This window comes from Sciurus carolinensis, chromosome 15 (genome assembly GCF_902686445.1).
Source record: "Sciurus carolinensis chromosome 15, mSciCar1.2, whole genome shotgun sequence".
NCBI classification, from domain to species: Eukaryota; Metazoa; Chordata; class Mammalia; order Rodentia; family Sciuridae; genus Sciurus; species Sciurus carolinensis.
In genome coordinates, this window is record NC_062227.1 from 46,180,401 (window position 1) to 46,197,839 (window position 17,439).

General features: G+C 51.9%; 1 protein-coding gene and 1 long non-coding RNA gene across 51 annotated transcripts in view; one reads left to right on the plus strand and one right to left on the minus strand.

The window, feature by feature from the left end:
* The window catches only part of Celf4 (CUGBP Elav-like family member 4), a 289,767-nt gene that overhangs the window by 7,686 nt on the left and 264,642 nt on the right, over window positions 1–17,439 (minus strand). For 10 of the 50 annotated variants that reach the window (XM_047526047.1, XM_047526045.1, XM_047526039.1 and 7 more), the window contains exons 8-12: window positions 15,608–15,757; window positions 11,757–11,822; window positions 10,295–10,378; window positions 4,990–5,073; window positions 355–433 (exon numbers count right to left, since the gene is read on the minus strand). In XM_047526047.1, coding sequence (XP_047382003.1) covers window positions 355–433; window positions 4,990–5,073; window positions 10,295–10,378; window positions 11,757–11,822; window positions 15,608–15,757 — 463 coding nt within the window. Of the gene's footprint in view, window positions 1–354; window positions 434–4,929; window positions 5,074–10,294; window positions 10,379–11,756; window positions 11,823–15,607; window positions 15,758–17,439 lie in introns of all 50 variants that reach the window. The other 40 variants (XM_047526051.1, XM_047526043.1, XM_047526040.1 and 37 more) reach the window with 12 other exon arrangements.
* Window positions 85–16,979, plus strand: LOC124965251 (uncharacterized). Its single transcript, XR_007105141.1, has 4 exons — window positions 85–334; window positions 15,452–15,563; window positions 16,105–16,197; window positions 16,737–16,979. It is a non-coding gene; the product is annotated as an uncharacterized LOC124965251 (long non-coding RNA).

Sequence of the window (17,439 nt, forward strand, 5' to 3'; positions counted from 1 at the left end):
GCCGGGCAGGGGCGGGGCGGGGCTCGAGTTCCTCCCCCAGGCCCCGAGGCTCCGCCCCCTGACCCGCCCCGGCCCAGCCTCAAACCCAGCGGGCCACGTGCCCGCGCCCCGCGCCCCCCTCCGCCCGCGTGCGAGGGCCCCTCCCGGGCTGGGCGTTCCAGAGCCTCCGGCTTCGCCGATCTGCGCAGCCCAGCTAGCGGGGCCACACGTCGGCTCTGGGCGGCGCCACTTTTGGGGCGCCCGCTTTCCCACTGGGGCGCCCACGGCCTAGCGGGGCTCGAGAGGCGCCCGCCCCCCACCCCGGCCGGCCCCGCCACCTCGGCCCTCTCCTTCGGTAAGAGAGGGCGGACACACCTGCGGGTGGAGGAGTTTATTGGACACTGTCCTCCCTGACAGGAGGGGGCCTGGCAGCGGGAGGGCACGGGGTGCCGGCCTGGGGAGAGAGAGGAGTGCGAGGGGGCGGGAGGGGAGGCACCTCGGAGAAAGCTTCTCCGCCGCCATTGCCGGCCGCCCCCTGCGCGAGTGCGGCTCGGCCGAGGGCCGAGGGCCAGAGGCTAGGTCCTCACAGCCCCTCCGTCCCACTCCCGGCCCTGCCCCAGGCTTTCGGCCTGGCCGACGCGGATCAATCCAGACCGGCTCGCATTAACCCACCACCTGGCCCCCAGGGGCTGTCAGCAGCCCCATCCATGTGTGTAAAATTCCAAGCCCTGGGAGCAGGTGCTATTTCCCTGACCAAGCACGCATCAACTGATGTGTACCCCACGAACCCGTCATGAGAACTCTAATAGTAGACATTAATATGATTGGTAAAACAGCGTTAGTGAAAGTTTTCTTTGTATGGGGACTGCAGAAGTGCATTCTACACCCAAACTCTGGACATTCCCAGACAAATCAGGTTCTAAACAAGCAGTTCCCAGACCGGGATGGTTGGTGTTCCCAAAGTAAGTTCAAAAGTCACTTTCAGGAACTTAGAATGCATCTCTTCGTGGAGATAAGATTTCTCATCAGCATTTCCCAAACTGAGCCTTCTGTGGTCAGTAGAAGCCAGGACTCTCCAGGCCAGTTCAAGGAATATTAAATAAAAACATCCCTGTCACCCTAAGTTCTCTAGTAAATAACCCTCTCTAGCTTTGTTCCATCTAGTATTTCCTTGAATTCATTCAACTTCAGATGACTTTCTCCTGTAAAATGAACTTAGATCCTGCAAAATATATGAAATTCAGCTTGGTGAGATACACAGGCTATACCAGGAATGTGCATTAGTTGGGGTGCTTGTCCCCAATGGCCATTAGATAGGTAAGAGACAGATGCACCACAAGAACTTATGTGAAACAGTAGCTATCTTCTTGGTTAATTGTGGTACTGTAGGTATGCTTGCATCTGTACTCCAAGAAAGAGACTCCTTTCTCACTCCTTCCTTCTGGTGACTCTTTCTCCCTTTTCACCCCAACCCCAAACATTGCCTCCATCTGTCTCTTTTCTTTCTCTCAGCTCCTTCCTGCTTTGATCAGTGTGCTTCTTCAGCCACAGACCATCAAAGATGGGGGCAGAAGATATGTGTGCATGTGTCTCAATTGCACATTTGTGGACACATGAGTGCACACACATGAATGCTACCACAGCTGGTGAAAGCCAGCACCAGAGCAGCAACACCAACATCTATACAAATCTATACATCAAAGTAAAAAGGAAGATTGAAGATTATCTACAGTTGGCAATGAACTTCTTCCTGTCGTCCTTCCCACCACTCCTCTCATCCCCTCCTGGCCTCTCCCCTCCAATGATGTCTACAGTCAAATGCCTACCAGACCACAGCAGTATTTGGAGGACTAAGGAGGATGATTACAACTAAAGCTTTTGTCCCTGCCAGGACAAAATGATCTTACTGTGGGTGACATGTTCTACCCCTTACTCCTCTGCTTGCACACCACTGGCACCAACTCTACCTTGACACCTGGTCCTCAGGGTTTGTGGATGTTTTTAAGGGAAAGAAAATGAGCAAAGCAGAGAGAAGGGAGAAAGATAAAAGGGAATGAAGAGGCTGTCTATGATGAGGTGTAAAAGGAGAGCTAGTCAGTAGGTGGGGAGAGCACAGAGAAGGTTCAGGAGGAAGGAAGAAACCTAGCTTCCTGGAAGAGCTTCCTGGAAGACCTGTAGGTCTCTAGAAACATTGTACCTGGGAAGGATTCTGGGTTGAAGGAAACTTTTCTCCCTCACCTAGTTTGTTAACTGGCTAGTGTTCAGGGTAGGGAGCATCTGCCCACAGACCTGAGACCCCTTTGGACAGAGCTTAGGGCACTCTCCCTCATTCCCAGCCCAGTCTCCTTCCCCCTAGAGTCCCCTGCCCCATTCTCAGCCCGCCCACCTCCCAGACACTGCCTCTCAGGTGGGACATCCTCCTAGTATTCCCCTCAGCCCTCCTTCTAACATAGAGACTGTTTTTGGAGCACATATCTTCATGTGACTTAAGGAGGAAAGTTCTGCTTATAAATTCATGCTGATGCTTATCAACCTTGAGAATTCATTTTACCACAGGACCACATTTATAGCAAAAATATCAAGAGAAAAGGTACTGCAGCACTTCTACGGGGTCTGCTCTTGCCAAGCCCCTGCTGTAGACCTTCTCAAGGAACCCTCTCAGCATCCCTGAAGGTGACTGCAAACATCCCCATTTCATAAATGAGGACACTGAGGCTCAAAGCATTCAGTGACTTGCCCATGAGTGAGTGCTGGAGTCTCCTAGGCTGGGTCTCTGGGAGAGTAGTAGAAGGCTATGTTGTCACTGCCACTACTAGAGTGAGTGAGAGAACCCAAGTGACTTAAGAGGAGCAGCTGACTGGGCCAGTGTGGAAGGAGCCTGTCCTTTCTTAAGACCAGAAGACATTTAATATGAGAGTTTGAGAAGAAAAGAAGGAGGCAGAGTAGAAGTATACAGAGGATGATTTGTATGAAAAGCAAAAACAAGTCCTGTTCCTGGAGATCTTAAGTGAGCTAATGGCTTTAGTGGGTACTGCTTGGGACAGATTCTGAGGAACTGCCTTTGAGAACACAGACTATGCCACTGAACAGCGCAGATATGCCAAAACGGGATGTGACAGGAGACTAAGCCTGGCTGAGCTTAGTGTTTCTCAGGCTCTTGGCTGTTTTCTTCTCATTTACATAACATTTGAATCTTATTTTGAGAGCAAATATAAGTGATTTGCACTTGGTAGTTTTTACACATATCACTGTAATTCATAAGGAGAAATAGCCCAGATAGTGGAGGAGTAAACCCTATCTTTCTTAAGCTCTCCATATCCAAAAAGAAATGAGCTACTGGGGCAACCCTATGCCATCGAAGGATCACAGGTTTGCTGTGGCATCTGCCAGAAAGGAGGGGACAGTGGTGCAGATTTTGGGGAATATGCCCTGAATTCTCAAATCCTTCCTGGCTCAGGAAAGCCAGTCTCCAGATGGACTTCTAGGTGTTTTTCCACCGTGCACCTCTCCCCTCCACCACCCCCAAGCTGTGACCAGTGTTTCCTGGCCAATGTAGGCTCCCACTCTCCTCACGGCCCCAGAACCTGGGGGTCAATCTGGAAATTCTGCCAGACTCAGGCCTGGTCCCATGTATGACTTCCTGGGGACTGTACTATTCAGTCCTTAGGGACTCATGAATGGATCTGGCCCTGAAAGGATGGGCTGATGAAGGTGGAAGAGAAGGAGGGAGAAGGACCAAAGAGGAGCAGAGGGGAGAGGTGTGGGGATGAAGGGGAATTCCATGAGGAGGTCTGGAGTTTCCTGGTTAGGGTTGTCAGCTTTAGCAAGTTAAAAACACAGGATGCCCAGCTGAATGTGAATTTCAGACCAGTAATGAGTACTCTTTTTAGTGTGTTATCACCAATATTACAAGGGAACCTATCACATGCAATATTTAGGACATATACTAAAACAGTATTGTCTGTGAAATTCAGATTTAACAGGGTATCCTGCATTTTATCTATCAGACTCCTGGATCCTTGTAGGTCTTACCTCTCTCATCTAGCACCCTGCCACCAAGCGAGTTTTCCTGAAATCTATAGTTCCATTCTCACACCATCTCCACAACCTACCACACCAATTGAAGCCTCCTCATCAGAATGACCAGAGACCTCCCCAGCACAGACCCTCCCTCACTGATCTCCCAGAAGCCTCCTGCACCTCTTCCTGCCCTTCACCCCTTCCCTCCCAGCCCCACATTTCTTTCCACTCTCTCCTTCCTCTGCCTTCCTGATTGTTCCTTTGTGTGGTGCCTCGCAGAACTCACTGCAGCTGAGTGGCTGTGATTTCCATCTGGGCTCAGAGCTTAGGCTTCCTGAGGAAAGTGACCCGTCTCCTCCTGGCTCCTCAACAGGTTCTCAGCTCTGTTGGCCTTGGATGGGGTGGGGGGCTTACAGCATGGCAGGTGGGGATCAAGGAACAGGCAGAGAAGGGGGCAGCAGGGCGAAGAGGCAGAGAGAGCAGCTAAGGGGCAGGCAGGGAAGAGCCTCATGGGCTGAGTGCCCCAGGGATCACTGGGCTTTGACCCCAGGACTCAGGCTGGCCACTCTGACCATGAGAGGAGAGGAGGTGCTGCTGGGAGAATGGATATCTTGGGCTCTGCTCACTGCCTCTCCCAGCCCTTCCCAAAGTAGCTCCTTCCCTTTCTCAGGGGATGGCTTTGGGCCTTTTGGCTGGAAGAGGAAACCCATTTCTTGGGCTGGGATGTGGGAGGCAGGAGCCAGGTGGAAGTGGGCAGGGAAAGCTGAGAAGCAGAAAGAAGAGGAGAGAGAAGAGGGCTGAGAGATGGAGGCTGGGCCCAGGAGCACCTGGGGGCGATGCGAAGGAGCAGGTGAGGAGCAGTTGGACACCTGTAATTGGTGCGAGCAGCCCTGTCCTAGTGAAGCTAATTGGTTTGTTATCTTTACCCACCAAAGCATTTACTTTGGTTAGTCGCCCGATCCACAAACACTTTCGAGGAGATGACATTACCGAAAGGGAGGAACATCTGCATCAGCTCAGCGTCCCCAAACTCCTGGGGCAGATGGTAGATGAACAGGTTACAGCCCTCGGGCCCTGCGGTGAGGGGAGGGGGTGGGCAGGGAGGAGGGATGGCAGGGTGGGGGAAGAGAGAGACAGAGGAGAGGTGAGCGAGTTAGGCAGCGCAGCGGGGAGGGGTGGGGCGAGGTTAGGAGGGGAGGTTTCATTCAAGATCCAAGGGGTCCCCAAAGAATGGGGGTTGCTGAGCCCCAAGTCTGAACTCCAATCTGCCCTTGGGCAAGTCTCTGAACTTCTCTGTGCCAGTCTCTGAACCTTTCTGTGCCTCAGTCACCTTTTCTGCAGAATGGGCCTGGCAACTGTGGGGCTAGGGTGGGTGGAGTCGATGAGAGAATGGGATGAGCATGCCAAAGCCTGGTCAGCTGTGGAGAGAGGGGGCAGGGAAGTTTGGGGGCTCCCCTCTGCTCAGCCTCTGCTATGGGGAGGGTGGAAGGAATGACCTGGGAGGTGACATCCTGTGCTAGTGAGACACTTTATCTTCACAGACCCAGCACAGACTGACCTGGAGTGCTCATGGGTGGTGGCCTGGACCCAGTCACCTCCCTGACCTGCAGCCACTCCTTCCCATCTGGCCATGGAGGCACAACTGCACTACCCCATACTTCACGCTGTCTCCTAGTCTCAAAGGCAGAAAGTGAGACTTCCCTGCCTCTTCCAGTGGGTGACACAGGAAAAGCCTCACGCCAACGTGCCACAATTAGCTAGGGCACCCTTGAGCCCCATTCCATGAACGTTTCTTCATCTCCTCACAACAGTAACAGCCCTGCCAACTTGTGCAGCAGGAACATGTGCCAGGCTGTTCTAAGCACTTTCTGTATATGTTAATTCACTTCATCCTTAGAGCAACCTTGTGACTCAACTACGATGTCATCACCACTTCACAGATGAGGACACTGAGACCCAGAGAGGCTAAGTCACCTGCCAAAACACAAATGCTGGTAGGGGAAGTGGAGACAGGATATGAACCTAGGCTGTGGTCTCCACAATGTTTGTTCTTCTCTCTCTTCTTATCTTAAAATTTTAACTTCCCAGATGCCCTGAATACTTGGAGGTCTTTAGATTTCTGAAATTTCCAGATAAAGATTTACACATTTCTTTTTAAATAGTCAAAATGCTTGATTTTAACTCTCTGAAATAGAAATCTTTTCAAGATGCATGGTCTATTTCCTGCCATCTTAAATACCATGTGTCACATGTCATTTAACCCTTTGAAGGACTTGTGATCATTGCAGTCATGGTGTCCAGTCTCTGGCTGATGGAAAGGAAACAGCTGCTTTGAAAGCTATGTAAATACGGGGGTTCTGATCTGAGCCTGGTGGAAACCTAAGCATGAGCTTAAAAGTGAGGGCTGTAAGGCACCGATGTGGCTGCTATGCAGCTTTTGTGGCCAGAACCAACTGTCCTGGTTCTCTGGGACCAGTGAGGCTGCCAGATAACCCAGTTTTGGGGCAAAGAGCTCACTCTGGATTCTCTCTGTTCCTCTTTCTCTCCTGTACCCTCCCACTCTGCCCCTTCCTCCTCCATCTACCTCCACCCCCTGGAGGACCACAGTCTATAGAGAGGACTACCCCGCCCAGTAAAGTCACCCAGCTGAGCCGCTGACCTCTTCGGTCCCTGGTCCCCATATTCTACCCACCCACCCATCCAGGAACTCTGTCAGAGAACGGCGCATTCAAAACCAGGCGCAGATGTGTTCCCTTGTCCCCCCCAGCTCTGCTGGCCCTCCCCTCCCTGTCCCCTCCCCCCACGCTGTGTTCTCACTGGTGCATGCCATGTGAATGTACCCCTTGATGGTGCCCAGCTACATGGATGCTCCCTTGGGGCAGGAGCCATTCTTGAGGCCCAATCTAAGTACTATTTCCTCCAGGAACCATACCTTCTCTTCTCAAGAGTACCCCTGGCCTCTCCCTTTGGGTGTCCCCTGAGCCCATCCTCCATGCTGAGGGTTGGGGCTCTTTCTGGGAGGTTTTTTCTCCTACCAGGTTTGTCACTCCCTAGAGGTAAGGGCATGTGCCTTTCCCCATCCTCCTGCCCATGTCCCCCTCTGGTTTCCCCTCCTATTCTCATCCTCACTCTTCTGGGCTTCCCTGGTGGCTCCACCCCATGCTGACATCCTTCTTAGCCTTGGAGCCCTCACTCCATGTTTAAGTTCTGCAAACTATTTCTTGAGGACATTACATCTGTTCTTCTTAAAGAGACAAGAAACCTTCAGAGGCAGGGCCACAGGCTCAGTCCCATTTGTATGGTGTATAGCTGAGTACCCAGGGATGGCCCTCCAGGCCCAGCCTGACCAGGACATCAGGCAGCAGCTTCAGTGCCCCCAGCAGTGAACCTACATCCACTTAAATCCTTCTGCTTCTTTCATTCAGATTATAAAGCATCTAGAGGGTGGGATTGGAAGGACTTTAGAGATCAATCTAGTTCAACCCAGAGAAATGGTGACATGGAGCTTCAGAGAAAGAAAATGACTACTCCTGACTACAGTGCAGCCTCTGGCCAAACTGCACCTGCAGCCACCACTGAGGGTAGCCTTGTCCCATCTGTGGAGAAGGTGGCCTTGGGGGATTCAGGCATCTGTAGGAGGGTCCTCCCCAGCCACCAGTGTATTCTGATATTCATTGGTGTTCCACAGGGGATGGTGGCCATTGGTGAAGCTGGAGGAATATGCCTTCTTTCTTGTCCAGGCCTCATACAACACTGTGGAACCTGACTTTTGTCTGGCTGTAGCCCACCTTTCTGCCTGTCTTCTGGCCCCAGGCTCACCTCATGCTTGGCAGCATCCTTTGCTCCTGTTGACCCCTGCCTGGAATGCCTGCCTCCCCACTTTTATGTGCTGAAGGCCTCTTCCTCCTTCCAGCCTTTCCAGAAACCCACACCCAGTGCTGCCATCTCACCCATGTATGAGTGCAGCTCTGTTGGTATCTAGGTTCATATCTTGCCCCATCCCAGCCCCACTCCCCTGGGGTAACTGTGCACCATGGCCAGGAAGAAAGGGGGACAACTATGGGAGGGGCTGAAGTGGGGAGCATCCCACAGGGCCTGGTCTAGGGAGCAGGGGCATGTGTGTCTGAAGCTGCTCAGAGGTGGAGAAGGTATGAGTTCAAAGATGGAGGCACAAGGTAGTGCAGAGGAGGACGGAGGGTGGGGAAGAAGATCAGGAGATGAATGTGGGACCTGAGTTTAAAGCCAGAAGTGGAAACTTCATGTGTTTGCAGTGAGGGTGGCACTGACCCACAGTTTGTGTGTGTATGTGTAAAACAGGATTCATAGACTCATGAGCCCACAGGCTAGAGTGATTCAGGGAGCTGCCTACAGCCAGAAACCAGTACGGTGACAAAAGTATCAGGGCCTGTGGACACAGTTCTCTGCTCTAGACATGGGCTAGCCCCTGTGGCTCTGACCTGCTTGGTGAAGGCCTGGACTAGGGGATGGCAGAGGCAGAGCAGGTCCAGGGCCATCACCGGAAGGGACCATTTAGGGAAGAAAGGTTGATGGACCACTCCCAGCCCACTTCACTAATGGGGGCCCAGGTGTCACTCAGCAGGTGTCACTCAGCTGCAGCAAGGTATGACAGCTGAGTCTACCTCTGGGCGTCTGTAGCTCTGCTCTCCTGGGATAGGGAGGCCTGATGATGCAGATCTCAGGAGCTGCCAGCCTGTGAGCTGGAGTGGTGGTACTTCTCTTGTAGTTTTTGAGTTGGGGGGTAACAGCTTGGTGTATGAAGGGCTGTGTACAGATAATTGCTGCATGAAGTTCAGAGGGCAGATTTGAGGAAGTTTGACCTTCACACCCCTCTAGGGAATGGTCCTTCACCAGAAGTGAAGGCACTGCGACTGAGGGTGTGGGAAGATTTGTCCAAGATCCCATGAGGAGAAGGTGGCAAAGCTGGGAGTCAGAGGGTTTGCTTCAAAGCCCAGGCTCTCAACTGTTCAAGCTATAGGGCCTTCAGGTGACCTGTGTCACCAAAGGGATTTGGATCAGCAAATGCCCCAGGTACTTCTGGATAAGATCCATCCCATGACTCCAAGACAGTTTGCTATAGGAGCTATGAGGTGGGCATTGGGAAATCTCTGCCATGTGGGCTGCTGGGACAAACCCAGTGAACCTTCCCATGGGGGAAGAGAAGACAGGACCTTGTTAGTGTTCCTGCACCTCAAGTTCAGCTATCTGTGGGCAGGCCCCCCAGGGAGGGGCTTGTTAACCTAGCCTCCTGTCTCCTGCTTACAGGGATCTCTAGGCACTGGGATGGGAACACACTGAGTGTCATCATTCAGTTCCTGCCAGCCAAGGCAGTGGACCTTACCTGCCTTGCTCTGTTCACATCAGGGCCTCTGGGTGTGGCTTTCCAAGATCCCCATCCTCACTAGGCCTGCTAGTGAGGCCTATTGCCTCATCCTGCCTATGAAGTCCTACCCAGGAGCCATACCTGCCTTTCCTGGTCACGCATTGCACAAGGTCTCCTTTCAAGGATGAATAAGAGTGTGAAACCCCAGCCATGAGCAAACACTTCCCTGTCCTTCCCTCTGGCCAAATCCTGCATATCAGGGAAGGGGATTCTTGGACTCCACTTCCTGCAGAGCCTCACTTTCCTGACCACCTTGGTTCCTTCTCAACACCCACAGCTATCAGGGTTGGTACTGTCAGAGCTGCCACATGGCCAGAGTCTCAGCTCCCAGCTATGCTATCAGTTCCCTGGGAACACAGCAGTGGGACCTCAGATGAAGATCCCAAGGATAGGCCACAATGTCCTCAGTAAAGCTGGGTGCTTCCTGGGGCTAGGGCAAGGCCTCCATGAAAAATACATGTCTGATCTCTGCTAGGTTACTTAAGGGCTGGTTCAGGGCTTGCTAGGGAAGGAACTACCATTCTCAGGGATTTTCTTTTCTTTAAAAACAAAGATATCAATATGTGAGTTGTGTCATCCCAGTGGCAAATGATAGAGGGGAGTAGGAAAGGTGTCATGTGCATCACCTGCCAGCCCTTGGGGCATTCTGTCCAGTCCCCTGCCCTGGGCCTGGCTGCCACTCTGGTTTGCAGAGCTGACCACAAAACGTGTGCCTCCATGCCCAGATAGGATAGTGCCACATCCCATAACCCTGCTGCCTTCCCCCACCCACCTCCTCACACACACAGACCAGATTGTCTTTCCAACCAAGGCCACAGCCAGAGGCCCAGGTAAAGCCAGAGACACAGGTGAACAGTCTCTTTGGAAAGAGGGATGGGAGGGAATGAAACTCACCTTCTCTCTGTTGCTGAGGAATCATTGGCGGTGGCTGAGGAAAAGCCTGGCTTATCTGACCGTAGGCAGCAGGGTAGGCGGCTGCTGGAGGGCCAAAGAGAAGAGGCGAGAGACGACAACAGGATGCAAAGAGACAGACAAGGTGAGAGGCAGGAAAAGAGAGAGATTTCAGTGTCGGGCAGTAAAGGTCAGCCAGCCACATGGTACATGTCAGCTCAGCTGCTTCAGAGGAGGCAGCTTTCAGTCTTCAGTACCAGCGAAGAAGCACAGGATGAGGACTGGAGAAGTGTGTGTGTGCGTTTGGGGGTCAGACAAGTATTATCTGGAATAGTGGATAGCCATGGAAGATCTGTCTTCACTCCCACTCAGAGGGCGCTTGTGTGGAAGGCGGGGAGCTGCCAGGGGTGTAGACCTGTCAGGGGCAGGCCCCAGGGGCAGAGGGCTGAGTTGCATAGCCTGCTGTTTTCTTTATTCAAGTCAAAAGAATCAGAGGTAGGGCAGAATAGGCCAACATACCCTTCAGCCTGGCCTGGCTCCCTCAGGGCCAGGGCCTAACATCAGAGCTGGGGAGGGTCCAGAACCAGTGAGAGAGCTTTCTCAGGGATCCAGAGGAGCAAGATCAACTTCCTATAAGTTCCCATCTCATCAGGGAGCCCACTCACCCTCAGAGGAGACAGCACTGTCTCTCTAAAACCAGTGAAGAGGGAACCTGACCAGGTCAGACAACAGGGCAAGGCTGGGTGGGGATGACTGGTGTGTGGCTCTGCCCAGCATGGGAGAAAGGGAGAAGCTTGGCTGATAGCTTGGTTGGGCTCAATGACCCCAGGCTGTCTCTTCTCAGCAAACACACACTACCTCAGGCTCCTTCTCCTCCCAGCAAACTGTCCTCCTTGCCTGGCTGGGAGGAGGCAGGTAGAAGCTGCTTCCTTTATAGAGTCCTTCCTTCTCTCAAACCCAGGCATCTCTGCTTCCTGGGCCAATGATTGGGGACTATGCTAGGCAGCACCCCAAGTCTGACCTGGCCCTCAGTGGTGCTGTGCCGTTTGGTGCTCCTGAGCAAAGATGAGGCCAGAGGCCCAAGGGAGCAATCTCTTTGGGGATAGGGGGTAGGAGGAGCTCTGCAGTACCCTGGCAGTACCACGAGGAAGGTAAATTAGGCCTCAAAGATGGATAACTAACTTCAGCTCATCTGGGTTTCCACCCACCACTGCCAGTACACCCTGTCCTGCTGGGAAAACCGCCCTGGATGCTAGGAGGTCTGAGAGAGGGAGGCAACCCAGATAGGATGGGGGTGTGGAGTGTGTGGGGGGTCTCTCTCCCTCCTTCCCTTGAGGACCCTGCCACCCACTCTTCCCACCCCATGCAGGGTCCAGGTCTGGGGTGGGAAGGGGGCACTGGTGCCACAGGTGTGGAAAGATGAATGCAGTCAGGGAAAGAGCCGAGGGGACGCGTGGATACTAACGACCTGCATACTGCTGCACTCCCGCGTAGGCCTGCTGCAGGGGGTCCGCGGCGGTGGGGCTCTGTGCTGCAGGGGAGCCAAGAGGCTAAAGTCAGTGGTGCCCACCCAAACTGGCCCCTGCCCCACCATGCCCATGGACAATGTAGGGTGCATTGCCCCTTCCAGTCACTACATGCTTACCTGGGGCAGGGCATCTGAGACAGGGCCCCTGAGTGCTGGGCCCTTTTGGAGGTCTCCCTTCCAAGCCCAGGACCCTTATTAGGTTGCCCTCCATGGTTGGGGGAGGCATGATGCAGCTAAATTTGGTGTGGCTGAGATAGGGGCTCATGCAGAGGAATATGAGGTTGGGGAAGAGAGGCCAGAGGAGGGCTTGATCACCAGGGCCTTGGTCGGGAGACAAATGAGGACCCCAACAGAAGAGGGGCTGTAGGTCTGGAGGCTGTCAGAAGGGGTTGGTCCTCACTGATCCTCAGCAGAAGTCAGGGGTAGTAAATGAAGAAAAACCTGGTAGATGTCATCTGGGTGGAAAGAAAGGCCACTGGGGGCCTCACCCTGCCCTCTGTCCTCCTGGGTCACCCACTCCAGCTCAGAGGGACCCCTCTCTCATCCCTAAGGACTGTGCATTAGGCATGAAGGTCTTCCACTCCTGACTTTGCTGGAGACTCTTGTAGCAGGGACTGGTCACAAGGTGAGATCTGCTCTCTGGGATGGGAGTAGGGTGCTGCCCATAGATACCAAAGAGCAAAAGGACTGAAGCCCTTCCCTCACCTTCTGACCTGTAACTCTGATTCTCTTGAACTGAAACTTTGGCAATAAATTCAGAGAAGCTGGACCAGGGAAAGGCTTGGTTCACCTTGTGGTCTTTGCTGTCTCTGAGGAGCTGTGGGCAAAAGCTTGAAGCGTGGATCAGTGGTGGGCACAACCTTTGGTGACCAAGGCTGGTGATGACTGACATGGAACTGGGCTGGCCTTGGAGGCCCAGGAATGTAGATGGGGACTGACATTCACTCACATGGAGGACCCAGCCCCAGTATGTTTGAGCAAACTGGGCAGCATAGGATGGCAGGAAAAGAACCACCTGGCACATCTGTCTGTCCACTCAGGCCAGTCAAGCTAATTGTCCATGCCAGGTTTTGAGGCCTGTAGACTGAACAGAGTTCCCAAGCCCGCTTTTTGAGCTCTTTTCCTGAGTCTTTCAGTTAAGTGCTATTAGGAAATAGCATCTAGATCTCAGGGGAGCCCAGGCAAGAGCCTGGAGCAGAGGTTCCTAGAGACAGTGGGATTGCAGGCTCAGTAACCCCTAGAAGTAGCAGAGGAGCTGGCCCCCTGGGACTGTGATCAGTAGTGAATAACTAAATAAGGGCCATGAGGCAGGCTTTTTCCTGCCTGGGGCTGCCCCAGCCCGAAGCCCTGTCCCTACATTTCCTTCATGGAGAAGACTGGAGCAAGAACCACTAACTGTAATGTGCATGGCAGAATGATCTCCTCCTGCTTCCTGCTCCCTCTACCAGTCTCCTCTGCCAGACTTCGAGCTCTCTGGAGGAACAGCCACATCTTGCTTGTCCTCTTGGTCTCCCCAGTTTCTCACTCATGCAGTGCCTTGATTAGAAAGAGTGCCCCTACCTCAGGGCACGATTCGGTGCCCTCATGCAAAATATAACCTGCACAACTTCATAGCAGCTCCTGTCAGAGTGCCAGGAATACAGTGAGTGCCCAGCAAATAGAACTACTGGAGAATGTTTTTGAGAGCCACCCTTTCATTAAAGGGCACACTATGTGCTTCCAACAAGCTCTCCATGAATAAGAGGGGAGGCCAGAGAAGCTACCTGGAGCTAGGAAGCAAAGAAAACATTCATGAAACCCTTTTCTACTTCTATGCCTAATGACCTCATTAGTAACTGCCAAAGAGTGAACATTTTGAAGGATCTCGTTCATTACAGTGGCTCTAAACTCTGCATTTAAAGGTGGTAAATTAATTTTTTAATGTACTGTTTTTCTCCTTTCTTTCCTTCCATCCTTCCCTCTTGCTCTGGAATTGTTTATGGGAGGTGCCAGATTGTTACAAATGGGGGAAAGAAACATTTCCAAGTTCCATGAGGGAAATGGCTCACAGATGCTGGTGGCAGTGGGGAAGGAACAGGCTTCTCTGAATCCAGAGATCCAGATGGGTTTGGAGGGAGGGAGGAATGGAGAATGAAGTCATCCAGATGTGCTGGGGGTGGCATCTCCCAGGCCATGGGCCTGATATTGGTGGAGTTACTTCCACCTCCAGCTTGCCAAGCCTCTCCTTGCCTCCCCTATCAGCCTGGAGCTTTCATCTTCAAACACTACTCCAATATTCTGGGCCCTACCACATCACTCTCTAGATTCCTCTGGTCATTTCTCTGTGGACTGGAAGGTGCATGCACAGCAAGCACTGGAATGGGATTAAGGACAACTCCAAGTTCAGAGGCACAAAATTCTCCTCCTCTGTGTCCTTAGAGCACAGTGGCTTTATACTCTGCTGCTAGTGGAGCTTTTATACATTACAGATGTCTGAGCCACACTTCAGACAGTGAAATCAGAATATCTGAGCTTCTGTAACTTTATCACACTCTATAATAGATTCTGATGGGCACCCAGATTGGGGAACAAGACCCAGAGGCAGGAGGGGGCCTGCTTGGTAGGGGCAGGGATAGTGAGGCTGGACTTGTCAGTCCAATTGGGTCAACCTCCTCACCATCCCTGCCCCTACCAGGCAGGCCCCTCCTGCCTCTGGGTCTCTGGAAAAGCCCCCATGGGAGTGTGCTCCTTGATCATCCTCACCTTTCCCATGCCTGCCCACCTATTAAAATCTGTCCTGGCTCCTGGGGATTCTTCATCCTACAGAACTCTCCCATCATTTGAATCTTTCAGTGTTTGCAGCCTGAGAATATTCACTCTTGACTCAACTTCCTTCTGCCTTACTGTCTCTTGGTTCTATAGATGGATTTTATGTTCTCAACTAGACTTCAACCTCCCAGGGGATAGATGATGTCCTGCCTTCCTTCTGGGGCCCTCCTTTCACCCAGCACAGACCAGACACTTGCTAATATGCATGTGCACTCTGAAACCTCGCCCTCTGCCCTCCAGGAATGGAGGGCAGAACTCTTCAATATCTCGATTACATTGTCCTCGGCTGGTCTGGGATCGGAGCTCAGCTTCCCCACTCTGATTTTAGTCCACCCTTCAGATAAGAAAGGGAAGTTGCTCCAGGTCAACTCTACACTCTCACCATGTGAGGACTGCTGAGTTTGAGAGGAGTAAAAGTAATCAGGAACGGGCCTCCAGGATCATCTTGTGTCCCACACTCTGAATTGCTGGTCCAAGAGCTGTCCAAGGTTCTGCACCACTGCCTGAGGTGCTGCCCAGGGTTTTTTGTGCCCAAGAGACCCGACTGATGGGTACCAACTAGACTGCCAACCAGTATGTTTCCACTTCCTTCCCCAATGAGTCTTTTCCTACTAAATGTTAAATCTGATTATTCTTTTAGCTTTTATCCCCTTAATTCTTTTAGCTCAAATTCACACTCAATTAATTCGCAGTTACTCTCAGTCTGGCTCTACAATTGTATCCAGTGTCTTTCCTTCCCTAAGGGAGTTACTGGAATGGGACTGTCATGATCAGACAGACACCTCCCCAAGGGTGGGATTTTAGTTTCTTTTCTCTGGCTGCAGGTTTTCAGAAGCAGGGCAGGAGGCTGGCTCTCCTTGATCACATTTAGGGATCCACCAAGGAATGGACAGAGGACAGGAGCCACATGCTTCTTGTAACAGCAAGGACAGAATGGTGAGTATGCTTCCTGAGGAAGGGAGACTGCCAGATGTGCTTACCTGGGTAGGGGTGGATGCCATTGGCAAACACAGCTTCCGCAGCAGGTTGCCCATTGGCCTGTGGGGGGAGGCCGGTGAAACCGTTCACCCCAATAGGGGATGGGATGCTAGGCACGGCTGGTGCAGTGATGCCCGGAGGGGTGCTGCCACCTGGTTCCAGGAATGCAGAAGGGTTGGTGGAGAGGGGAGGCAAGCAGAACAAAGGTAAGGAAGACCAACCTATGGAGCCCCACCTTGCTAGTTCCCAGGTCTGGGGATAAACTTGGACCTCTTACACCAGCTCAGTTTTAACTGTGAACCATGCCTTGGCTTATCTTTCTGTATGGAATGACTTCACAATTCCAATTTTATCCATCCTTCAATGCAGAGTCCAAGTGCCACCTACCCCTTGTAAGCTTCTCTTACCACTGATGATTTATCTTTGAACCTACAACACATAGGTTATTCTCAATGCCCTTGACTTTAACCATTCTTAGTTCTCCTTCATTCTTTTTCAGAGGCTCTTGCTAATTCCAGCTAAGTCAGGATTGGCTGGTCCTTGTTGACTCATGAGAGGCTGATCTGTCTCCCCAAGAAGTTTTGCTACTCAGGTAACAGTCTTAATTCTGGTTCCTTGCACTGAGGGAAAGAGATCACTGCAGAGTACAGCCTCAGCCCTATCTTATACAAAGTAGATACCAAAGCTCCTGCAGTTGAAGCAGCTATGGTGGTCATGGTAAGGAGGGAAAGTCAGGATCAGATAGCAATACCAGGTGTCCTCCCTATTCCAGGTGGAACCCGAGATATGGATGGTATGGTGATTGCACTGAGGCCTCAGAGGTTAGAAAGATCCTTCCTCTTCATATAAAAAGTAGGGTTTCCTTTGGATGAGGACCTGAGGACATGCCACTGCCTAAGTTCATGAGTGTCCCTGAGGTTGGGAACCAAAGCTAAGGGGGCAGTGTGCAAGTTGGGCCCAGAGATGGCAGTCTTTCCTGGTTTTCAGCTGAGAAAGGAACAGTTCCTGGATGTCAGAGTGGTCCGTACTATTATCTGAACACAGAGAGTCAGAGAAGCTCAGTAAATGAAACCCTGTGGAATTAGACTAGTCATTGGACTAAACTAGGGTTTCTCAACTTTCACACTGCAGTCATTTGGCCTGGATATTTCCTTGTTGTGGGGAGCTGACCTGTGCATTGCAGAATGTGCACCAACATTCCCAGCCTCTACCTACCAGATTATGGTAGCATTCCCCTCCCACAGCTGAGAGAAACAAAAATGTCTCTGGATATTGCCGAGATGTCCTGGGGGTCAGGGCAAAACTGTACTGTTGAGAACCACTGAACTGACAACAGCCAATAGCCAATAACAAACATGCTTTGTAAATTGTGTTTTTTCCAACCCCTCATCATCCTTTAATAAACTGTATAGTTCTCTCTAGCTGGTTACATAGTTATTTTGGAAAAGACCAGTAACTCTAGGTTGGCTTAAAGTGAAATGAAAAAGGGGCTCTTCCTACGCCTGGGTTAGGGACTGAATAAGGTCACAGAATAGGCAGCACTCTTCTCCTTCCAACCTTGAAGAGCATATCAATTTCTTTCCAGATATTGATTGTTAATAGAGATCAAGATGAATCCATTCCTAACAATTCATGGATAAACAATGTCAGAGATATTCTCACCCTGAAATATCTTGGAATGCATGGGCCCACATCCCATCTTTCCTTGGGTCCTCACTGATCAGAACATTGTTGAGACAAACTGCCAGGGAACAAGGCCAGCTCAGGCCCAGGCACCATGTGCTCTTGCCCCAGGATGATCCACTAGTAGCTAAAATTAGGCCCTAGCCTGGGC